The 12,033-nt window shown below is 45.1% G+C and overlaps 1 protein-coding gene across 1 annotated transcript in view; it reads left to right on the top strand.

Annotated features, from left to right (window-relative positions):
* The first annotated feature begins 526 nt into the window (after positions 1 to 526).
* The window catches only part of PCK2 (phosphoenolpyruvate carboxykinase 2, mitochondrial), a 21,588-nt gene continuing 10,081 nt past the window's right edge, over positions 527 to 12,033 (top strand). Inside the window, exons 1-2 of the mRNA XM_018569646.1 lie at positions 527 to 689; positions 10,153 to 10,407. Coding sequence (XP_018425148.1) covers positions 661 to 689; positions 10,153 to 10,407 — 284 coding nt within the window. The 5' untranslated portion in view covers positions 527 to 660. The remainder of the gene's footprint in view (positions 690 to 10,152; positions 10,408 to 12,033) is intronic.

Genomic DNA, 12,033 nt, shown 5'->3' on the forward strand with positions numbered 1-12,033 from the left:
TCTGAAAACTGAACAAAGCAGTATACCCAGCTTTGTTTCCCTCACTTTCAGTACTGGTGATGAGAGAGTGGTCACCAGGGTACATATAGAGGCTACATCTCCCCAATGGGGACACGAACCTTCCCCCACTCTGTCCAAAAAAAGAAACAACAAATACTTTATGAAAAGTATATATAAAGTATTTTAAGAGAGGACTAGGAGTGTTCTAGCACCACTGGGCAGTGTACAGGGAGGACTGCATGCACACCGCCTCGGTATACTGGGGATGCAGACTTGTGTGTAACAGCCCGCCTCCAGATGTGTGGTGGGGGAGGGCCACGGCCGGGGGCTTGGCAGCCAGCAGCCAATGGGGAAGGAGAAAAGTGCCGACTATTCTAGGACATTAGTGTCCGGGGGGAGGGGACAGACAAGGTTGACATGATGACATTGGTTGTTTGCGCTGGAACTCTGATACAGGATGTAACACACTTACAGACAAATGAGACCTTTAGTCCAATTTCACCACCCCAAGACGGTCTGCTTGTCGGCCTGCCCCCTTGGTAGTGTCCCTACCCCCAAGTCCCTCCCTGCAGTGTGTATCCCCACACCTCCCCCTTATCCTCATCTTGTAGGATCTGGGTGACCCGAGCTGCCTCCGATCTCCTGCTAAGTGCTGCAAAGATGCCAACCTTCTCTGTGCGCACCCTGGGGTGAGTGGATCCATGTGGGCCAGGGAGATCGGGGACTGCTACACACTGGGGAGGATGGGGGGAGAATAGCTAGGAACTTCATGAATCAACGTGACTTATGTGTAGATTACGTGTGTGTATATATATAGTATACTATATATACAGGACTTCATTAATGAATGTAACTTATGTGTATATTACATGTTTGTGTATACATTATATATGTGTGTGTGTGTGTGTGTGTGTGTGTGTGTGTGTGTGTGTGTGTGTGTGTGTGTGTGTGTATTCATTATATATATATTGTTGTATATACAGGATTTCATTAATGCATGTAACTTATTTTTATTATATATTTATATATACTGAAGTCTATAGATATATGTATATATACAGGACCTCACCATCTAGGTGCACATGATGATGAAGACAGTCCAGTCTAGTCATAGGTGTAAGTATAATAAGGGGTCACCTAGCTGCACCACCAGATCTGCTCATTGATAGACAGTGACAGCTTTATATGTGATACAAAGTCATTACCATCTCTGATCACAACAGGCTCAAACAGTGTAATAAGGGGATTCAAGTGAAGAGTCCTAAGATGGCCATACTCTATTCAATCGGATTGTACACCTCTGTAGTATTTACTTAAAGTTTACCCCATGTTTCAGTTTCATTGTACAATCTTCTTTAAAACCTATTAATCAGTATGTACCGCAGGACTTTCCTGACTGCATACACATTGATTACTTAGGTCCTCATGTTACATAGACTTGGTAGATCTAAAGTTGATTGTACAGATATTGTAATATGTATGATGAACATTAGATCTAGAGCCAAACATAGGCCCTCCAGCTGTGGTGAAACTTCAAATCCCATGATACATCTGCCTCTAGGAATCATGGCTGCGGCTGACAGAGTCTTGCAATGCCTCATGGGACTTGTAGCTCCACAACAGCTGGAGGGCCAGAGTTGCCCAACCCTGGGCTAGGCCCTATTCAGTGTCAGTCAATTAAGTTTTATTTATATATGAGCTGCTTCATATAGATCAGTGGGAGCCAAACCTAGGCCCACCAGCTGTGGTGAAACTACAAATGCCATGATGCATCTGCCTCTGGGAGTCATGGCTGTGGCTGCCAGAGTTTTGCAATGCCTTATGGGACTTGTAGTTCCACAACAGCTGAAGGACAGAAGTTTGGACACCTCTGATATAGATTATATATACTTTTCAGAGACAGTCAACTTTGGAAGTTACATCGCCGCATACAATTGGATAGGGTCTATTCTTCTAGACAAGTTAGGCAGATTACAGTCACAATGGGTCTGGGAATGTTTGGGCTCTGTTGATATTTGCATTCTTCTATTTTGATATAGTCTTTATTTACACTTGTGTGTCTGCATTTTCATGCATTTCTAGCATGTTTTTGTTGCACCTTTTCATGCATTTTTGTTTTGGTCAATAAAAGTGAAATAAAGTAGAGGTTGCTAGGGGCAAAGACTTGTTATCATGCTCTAAAACACACAAAAAAGAATGCTACATTTTCCATGCGCTCCAATTGAAGACTATAGGGCTAAAACACACAGGGAGGGAAACTGGAGCAGTATTCTTATGGCAACCAATCAGCTTCTCTCTTCAGTTTGTTCAGTTAAACTTTGAAAATTAAAGAGATAAGCTGATTGGTTGCCATGGACAGCTGCTCCAAATTCTGTCTGCTCTAGTTTCTATGAATTCCCCTCACTATGTAGCACCATAAGAAGTCCCACCACCATTTTCAATGTCACCATGCAGCGCAATGCATAGGTGTGAACGGGCCCCATAGAAAATAATGGCATTCCCTCTATCGTGCATTGTTGGGTGATGGCCGAAGTGTTTCCAATCGCATAGATGTGAATGGGAACCATAAAACTCAGCCAGGGAAATACATTTCTGTGACACCTGTGGACATAACAATAGTCTAGGTGTTATAAGGCTTTTTATAGCTCTGCATGTGTGGAGTCTTGTTTGTGTCCATAGAGTAAAATGATGCATATCATACTAGGGTTGCCACCTGTCCAGGATTCACCTGGATAGTCCGGGTTTTGAATGCTGTGTCCAGGTTTCATGGCAGCTGAACCCGGACACATGATGTCAAGCAGACAGGGGCAACCAAAATTAAGATAGGGGCTACTGGCCCCCCACTGGAAATAGTCTCGACTGTGATATTTACATATGGATGGGTGGTGCTATTAACATATGAATAAGCCACAACTCATTCTCCCCCAAACAATTTGTGTGTGTGGCTAGAGTGTTTGGGTTTCGCTGGAAGAAAAAGTGGCAACCCTATATCATACCCTCATGTCCCATCATAAAAAAGTCAAATGAATCACATAATAGAGAAGACAGGTTCAGGTCTGCACTCTATCAGTATATGTGTCCAGGTGCAGGATGTGAATGGGTCCTTCATGGATCTCCTGGACATATATGACAATATGAATGGTGCAGGTGACATCTGTGGTGTTCTCAGAGCTGATACAATCATCAGTGAATCATCCCGACGACTACTTTCACCATGGTCTCTACTAAGGTCATGTCACATTGCTCCTGAGAGAACCAACCACTCTGAATGCTGCTACAAAAGGCTGTACAGAGTGTGCTCCCATATTGTTGGAATGTCATTTATTTATTATAGGTATTTATACAGTAACGACAAATGATGCAGCACTTTACATACGTCCATGCCCTCAAGGAGCTTACAATCGAAGGTCCCTTCCATACGTGCAAACATACACGCACTCACGCCCTCGGGACAATTTAGACAAGCATGTTTTTGCTCTTTGCACTGTGATTTATTATGCACTCAATAGCTTGTACTTTCTGATGCCAGGCCAGAACTTGGCAAGATTGTGCAATCCTTTGAGCCACTGTTGCAACTTTTAATTCAGTCGCCCACATAACGTTGCAAAACAGGAAAACATTGACTGGTAATCTGGAGGCTGGTAAATGCTGAATCAGGGGTGGGCAACTCCAGCCCTCCAGCTCGCCTCTGGGAGTCATGCCTGTAAATGTCAGTCTTGCAATGCCTCTTGGGACTTGTAGTTCAGCGAGGGCTGGAGTTGCCCACCCCTGTGCTTAATCATCTGCTGTGTCTTAAGGTGCCCATACACTGCACAATTCTCGTACGGGAATCGCGCGATTGTACGATAATCGTTCAGTGTGTGGAAGGTGTGCGATCGTTTCTAATGTACGGTCACACGAGTTTTGTATATCGAGCATGTTGGAAAACCAGCCGAGAATCGTACGATTTTCGGCTGGTTTTTAACATGATCGAGAGATCACTGCCGAACGGGCCGGTGTGCGCACACGCACACTGCCCGTTCAGCATTGCAGACATCGGAAGCCCGCCCCTCAGGGGGCGGGCTTGCGATAATCGCAGGTACGATTTGCCTGTCCAAGATGGGCAGATCGCACGTTTTTTATACAGCCGCCGGATCACTTGTGTGGTGCGGCGGAATGGGTGCCCCTCCCCCCCCTCTGCTGCCGGCTACCCCGGGCTCCGCTGTCCCCAGTGCGGGCCTGGCACAACTGGTCTCCCCTCAGCGATCAAAGGAAGATCAGCAAGCTCCTAGCCGCTTATCTCTCCTCCGGTCACTAGACTCGGTAGTGATGTGTATTACATCACTTCCAGTGTCACTGTGCACATTCTCTGGCTCTTAGAGCCAGGAGAAGAAGCTGGTGAAGCAGATCTCTGCTTCATCAGCTTCTTTGGCATCCCTGGGTGACATTAGGGTTCTGAAAGACCCCTGATGTCTCCATGAAGAGGACCTGATCGATAATACAAAATCACCTGCACTCCATACAGCGTACAGACCTTGAAAGAAAGGTTGGTGCTTGAAGTGACAACACGGATGGCGCCGTGTCAGATACAGTCCATAGTATCCGCCCCTAAGCAATTTGCTATTGCTTAGGGGCAGAGAGGCTGCAGGGACCAGTCTAGCAGCCCAGTGGGAACAAGGATCAGGTGAGTATATCTACTTTATTTGAGCCCTCTAGACAAAACGAGCACTTAACCATTGCAGTGTGGCGGTAGCACCACTGCAAGGGTAAGTTTGTGATTTTCCCAGAGTCCTCTTTAAGAGTGTCTTTATCCCAGTGGAAGTCTCTGGTCGCTACTGGGTTCAAGGCTTAATGTTCGAATGGGTGCCAAATGCAAAGAGCATCCTGTATAATTTTGGTCATTATATGGGCTTTGGTTGCCCCCCATGGAGAGCCCACAGGGGAAAGCTAATGAAGTGAATATCTGGTACAGTTTGAATGTTGCATGCAGTGTTCACTTCGGTGCCAAGTGATACCCAACGAATGCAAAACTGCGTACCAATCTAACCGCCTTAGTACACTTTTCCTTGCCCAGGGTTTGATGGGCATTCCACAAATGCCAAGTGCCCTCCTCATGTTTCAGTTGCCCCTCCCTTTTAGATTGTAAGCCCTCACGGGCTGGGCCCTCCTTACCATCTTGTCTTGAATTGTATTGTGATTGTAATGTCTTCCTTCTTTTGTAAAGCGCTGCGCAAACTGTTGGCTCTATATAAATCCTGTATAATAATAATAAGTGCCCCATTTTTGTGTCCTAGCTTCAAACAGATGTGTTTAAAGGCAGTAGATACATTCCTGCTGAGTCACAGCTGTACTATTAGCCTATAAATATTATTACTAGAATAGGATTAGCAGTTTAAGGTCATTTGTAGGCTTGATGTGCCAGGTATTCTTTGCATTTCCTTGCTGGCACTAGAAGTGGCAGTGGATCCATACCTCCTATGGGAAACAAAAGTCTATCAACCCATGGGACTCCTGACCGCTTGTTCCACAAAAGACAGGGTGGGTGCTGCTGTAGTCAACGGATGGCAACCGTTACATGCATAGGTAGAAACAGGGACACCGGCACTCCAAATGCAATTCAAATACATCTATTTATTGACGTGGGTGCAGCATATCACACTGATGCAACATTTCGGGGTCTCGAAAGAATCCCCTTCCTTAGGCAAAGACATGTGATGCCTGAGGAAGGGGATCCTGCGAGACCCCGAAACGTTGCATCAGTGTGATATGCTGCACCCACATCAATAAATAGACGTATTTAAATTGCATTTGGAGTGGCGGTGTCCCTGTTTCTTCCTATAGGAAACAGACACAAATGAAGGCACACATAGCTGGATTCACTCTTCTTTTCTGATCCAGCTCTGAGTGTTTTCAATGTTGGGTCTGCACACTGGCCAGACGTGGTATGATATACTACTATCAGAATAGAATCAGAAAGGGCTGGCTTGATTTGTGATATAGAAAAGCCATCTGTCTGGGATCCTATTTATTGACATTACATTCTCAGACATGGGCCCTTGGCAAATATAGGGCAAGATCTAAACTAGGTAAATGCTGAATACATGTTTATCCCGAGTTTCAGCATATCTTGCCGATGACCTTAGCTCTTTGTACGTGTTGTTTATCAAGAGTAGGGTTAAAGGCCACTAAGGCTGGGCTCTAATTACAGAGCCGAGCAAAACAAGATGAACTGGTAAAAGTGACAGAAACACAGCCAGCGTACACCAGTCAGCCATAAATCTGCTTCTCTGTAATAAATGAATATATCATATACATAATGTCATAGAAGAGTGCTACACATTGACCAAGTGAGACTGCAAACAGAGCAGCTTCTGCTACAAGGCCAATGCTCTTTTTACAGTAAAGTTGGCCAGACATTAAAAAAAAGAAATAAAATTAAAAAAAAAAAAGTTGGCCAGACATGTAGCAACTTTCAGGGAACTTCAGCCACTTTCAATCGAGATGGAATCAAAATCCGGAGTGATAGAATGAGGACATTAGTGGTTGCCACTGCAAGGACGGGGGATTGAAATTGCCTTGATTGAACCTGGCGGAAAAATCTGATCACTTTTAACAAACGTGCTGCATTTTTCTGGTTTTGGTTACCCCCGTTTGGCTACCCCCGCACTGCAAAGGGTTAACTGCTCGTTTTGGCCTAGGGGCTGGAATAAAGAAAATATACTTGATCCTCAATCCCGTTTGGCTGCTAGATCTGGCCAAGCAGCCTCTTCTCCCCCGAGGTCTGACAGTCTAAGGACCCGTGATGTCATAATGTCTATGCAAGGTCTATTTTCATGCATTAGACATGAGGAGACCAAGAGACATTCCGTAGCTGGAGCAGAGGCGGAGAGAGGTAAGCTGAGGGACATTCCATTGTTGGAGTGGAGGGGGGAGAGAGGTGAGTGGTCACCGCCACAGGATCGAGAATCGGGTGAGTGTATCTTCTTTAGTCCATTCCCTCGACCAAAGCGAGCAGTTAACCCTTGCAGTGTGGGGGTAGCCCCACAGCAAGGGTTAACTTTTGAAAATCCTGTAGAGCTGCTTTAAGAAAAAGTCAGATGCACAGATATTTTTATTGGCATCGGCATAACTACTGTGAGCCCCTATTGACCAGTTTGGTGATTTGGCACCTGATAATGTCCTTTCCCGCTGCTCCATGGGTTGCGCTGTACTGGCACCCTGGGCGCAGAACACTCTTGTCCTTTTCAAAGGCCAACAAAATAATAATAATAAGAGAAGTCAATGAGAGAAGTTTATCAAAACGGGAGCAGGCAGAATCTGGCCATGGCAACCATTCAGCTTCTTTCTTTCATTTTCAAAGCTTAACTGAACAAACTGAAAAGAGAAGTTGATTACTATTAGGGAGCCCGGTTTTCCGGCCAAGCACAAACAAGCCGTCCAGACCACATGGAGCCAGCTTCTCGGGCAATCAGACTGCCCGGGAAGCCGGCTCCATGCCAGCGGAAGCACCGATATCGGTACTCGGTATCGCCGAGTACCGAAAGCAAAGTATCGGTACTCGTATTCGATACTGATAAATCGGTATTGGTGCATCCCTAGTTACTATGGACAACTACTAGATTCTGCTCCCGTTTTGATAAATTCCCTACAAATAATTTAGGCATTAATAAATAGTTTGTTATTTTTTCCTACTGCAGGCGTATGCATAATAAGTAGAGCCATATACAAGAATTTAATAAGCACATGGATTGTTTTCAGTACCTTGTCATCATGTAAGTCAATCATATCACATTTGTAAAAAAAAAAAAAATATACAGAACACTTTTTAGAAAGTACCCTCAGTCAGACATAAATATATAGCATTTAAATTCACTCAGATGATGCAGCCTGCCTTGTAAATGGCTTTAATCTTACACCAGTAAACTGCTTGCTAAATCTTGGAATTGCCGACACCCATGCCTTTTAAATGGTCCTGAATGTCAGCCTAAGAATGTGCTGGTCAATGTTCTCCCAGGTTCTGTTTACCACCATCTGGAATTCTTAAAGTAAAGGTGGACTTTGCTCATTCAGGGCAAAGTGACACATTCACTTAATAGCTTGACCTCCTTTGATGCTTACCTTCCGTATGCTCCATCTCTGGCCTGTTTGCCTAGAGCAAGCTAGAGCCTGCTCAGAGCTTGCACATAACTAAGGACCTGCTCCCATGTACTTAAAGGAGAACTATGGGGTCAGGGCTTTTCCCCATAGTTCTCCTAAGGGTCACGGGAGAACACAAACTAGCGTTCTCCCGTGACCCAAAGCTCAGTATACCGCAAGCTACTGCTCGCGGTATACTAAGACGCTGCAGCCGGAACGGATGCCGACATTGCTGTCGAGATCCACCCAGCTGCAGGATTGGCAGCTGGCTCTGCCTATCCAGAGTCAGATGTGCCCGCCCCCTCCCGCGTCCGTTACGCCAGTCAGCGCTGGAGGATGGGACATGGGGGGAATCCCTGCAGGGAGCCGTGAGTGACAGTCACGGCTCTCTGCAGGGACAGATCGAGAAGTGAGCGAGCGATGGTATGTGTTCCCTCACTTCCCGATCTACTGAGCTGACCTGTGACAGTTTCATTGTCACAGGTCGGCTCAGATTATGAGGCTGATTGAAAATCACTTGCCGCATAATTCTCCTTTAAGCCTGGTGACTAGCCACATGGAAGGGGAGGGAGTCACATACTCCCCCGTTCCATGAAGTACCAAGTATGTCACTCCATGGCTCATCCTGTTAAACCCTACGTCTCTACAGGACAAGTATTGATGTAGGAGTCGATGAGAGGAACCACTGAGTGCAGTGAGGGACACTCCAGGAAGTGTCAGTTCATGAAGAAACTTGATCAGAAAATCTCTCTTCAATAGATCGATGTTCAGCAGCTAGACAAGTACTGGTACAGCTGGGTGTTTCAAGTGAAATGTTTGCCACAGAGCCACTTCAAAGGGGTTTACAACATGGTCTGATAATAACAACTGCAGGCCTGCTGGAAAGCAATGAGAACATCCTGCTGAAACCTCACCAGTGAATTCCATAAAACTCGGATTAAAAGTAAATTGAGTGAACTTTGTGAATTGTAGCAGACTTGCAATGTTTGCTGTAGCATTAGTAGATCACAAGCTGGTTGTACGTGCTGCCAGAAGTTGATCTTTAATAATATTCCTGCCAAGTATATTGTGTGCTGTGACCTTTGCTCTATATTACAAATGAACAGTTGCTAGTTTTCTAATGATGAAACAGCTGCTGGAGCCCTCTGCTGTTAGTAGGCGATTGTATTATGCCTAGCACATTCAATGAATTCATAGAACAGAGACAGATTGCTGTACCTGGTAGAGCTATATCCTGAGTGGTACCAAATCAGAAATACATTTACAGACATAGTATTAAAAACAGGAAATCTAACACAAATGGTGCCTATATTTGAGCTTTAGGAAATGTTCAAATATATTAATGCTGTGACAGTGTCTGCGTAAAGGACCTTTACCCGACCCACTGATACTAAACTCTCCAGCAACCCCTTGCTGCTTCTAGCCAAAAGGTGTAAAATATGAAATGGGGGGCATGTTACCTCCACCCATAATCCGATCATGCAACACATCTGCTGGTGATGCTGGAACACCCTCTTTGTGACTTTCACACACAGAAAGCTTGATGAAAAAAATACTAAGTACTAAGTAGGTTCCCACAGCTATCAATCATATTCAACCCTGCCTGTCTCTGACAATCTATGAAGCTCTGCATGCTTATTCATCAGTGGATTACACAGAATTTAGATTAAGGCAAAGTGAGGCACCTTTCTACATATTTACATAGTTAGTCAGGTTGAAAAAAGACACATGTCCATCGAGTTCAACCTATAGAGATATGGAAAAAAAAAAAGAGAAGAAAACCTAAACAGAAAGCTATGACCACAGCTACCCCCTGTTGATCCAGAGGAAGGCAACAAAAACCCTATAAAGCATGGTTCAATTTGCGCCAACAGGGGAAAAAAATTCCTTCCTGATCCCATAAGTCTTCAGAAGTGATGCTGTGTTAGTTATTCACATTTTCATAGAATTATTTAGAGATAATGTTATGGATTCTAGCATATTTCTAGACTGAACACAACACAAGTCTTATTATTACTATTTATTTCTATTTTACAGGCCGTGCTCCCGGACAGTTAAAGCATGGGTGGAGGCACAGCGGGTAAGATGCCGCAGGGCTCATGCTGTGCAGGCGCTCAATGCGCAGATGGAGCGTCTACCTGCAGGCATCCGAGAATTTGTGATAAGAGGAGCGGAATTGTGTGATCCGCAAAACATCCACATATGTGATGGGTCACCTTCAGAAAATGACACCCTTATGACCGTTTTGCAGCAGGAAGGGATGCTGAAGAAATTGAACAAGTACTCCAACTGGTAAGGTGCCATTTCTGTTAAGGTATACATTAGACCCAAAGGTGTAACTATAACCGTAGCAGACCTTGACCCCGGCTATGGGCTCCATAGCTGTTTGGCTAAACTAAGATTTCTGCAGGAATAGCAGTTTTCAAATACATTTTTGGATAAAATAAAATATACATATGTAGGAACCTCTACACCAAGGGTCAGCCTTTTTCACACTGAATGAGCCTTAAAGGAGAACTATGGGGTCAGGGCTTTTCCCCATAGTTCTCCTAAGGGTAACGGGAGGAAACAAACTAGCGTCCTCCCGTCACCCTAAGCTCAGTATACTGAGACGCCACAGCCGGGACGGATTCCGGCATTACTGTCAAGATCCACCCAGCTGCGTGATTGACAGCTGGCTCTGCCTATCTAGAGGCAGAGCCAGCTGTACCCGCCCCCTCCCCCGTCCGTTCCGCCAGTCAGCGCTGGAGGATCGGACAGGAGAGGGGGGAATCCCTGCAGGGAGCCGTGAGTGACAGTCACGGCTCTCTGCCGGGATAGATCGAGAAGTGTGCGAGCGACGCTATGTGTTCGCTCACTTCCCGATCTACTGAGCCGACCTGTGACAGTCTCATTGTCACAGGTCGGCTAGAACTATGAGGCTGAGTGAAAATCACTCATCTCATAGTTCTCCTTTAATCAGCTGGTGCTTTGTTATCACTTGCAGATGAAATGAGAAACAGTATATTGTGAATAGTCCTGTCAGTTCTGATAACACCAGGAAATGACACCTTTCTGACCATTTTACAGCAGGAAGGGAAGAAATTTAACAAGTATTTCAACTGGTAAGGCTGACCCGAAGTGCAGAAGGAGTTCGACTCAGCCGATCCAACATCTGGATCGGCTGAGCAGAACCTCCGGCAGGCTACTCGCTGCTGTTCGGTCTATTCTCATAGGTGCCGAACAGCCGTGGGCATTCAGCTCGGCTGTTCTGCTCGGTCGCTCTGTGGGACCGAGCAGAACAGAAAAACAGTTACAAAAGTAGAAAAATAAAAATAGAAACGATTGTGCGGAGCTAGCAGTGACAGCTAGCACCGCCCAACAGTTTTCTATTGGCCGGCGGTTCTGCTGCCGTCAAAAAAAAAGAAAAAAAACTCTCTCCCGCTCCCGGCCGCCCGGGAGAGAAACGCTGCTTTTTCTTTTTTTTTCTTATTCTGATACGGAGCCGTGTCAGAATAAAAAAAATATATAATTTTTGGCCATAGGAATGCATTGCTAGATTCCTATTGGCTATTTTAATTTGCAATAGCCAATAGCAAACTATCATTGTACCTGCCCTCTGCTGCTGTCAATCAGCATTGGACCTGATGGAGAACTGCAGCAGAGGGCGGGTGCAATGCTAGTTTGCTATTGGCTATTGCAAATTGAAATAGCCAATAGGAATCTAGCAATGCATTACTATGGCCAAAAATGATGTATTTATTTTTTTCGATTCTGACACGGCTCCGTGTCAGAATAAGAAAAAAAAAAGAAAAAGCAGTGTTTCTCTCCTTGGCGGCCGGGAGCGGGAGACTCCCGAAGCGCCAGGGAGTTTGCTGTCTGGCGATCAGTGTCCCTGGTTATTATTATTTTAATTTTCTTTCTTTAATATTTTTTTTA

The sequence above is a fragment of the Nanorana parkeri genome, unplaced genomic scaffold (assembly GCF_000935625.1).
Source record: "Nanorana parkeri isolate BGI_ZX_2015 unplaced genomic scaffold, ASM93562v1 scaffold1371, whole genome shotgun sequence".
Lineage (NCBI taxonomy): Eukaryota > Metazoa > Chordata > Amphibia > Anura > Dicroglossidae > Nanorana > Nanorana parkeri.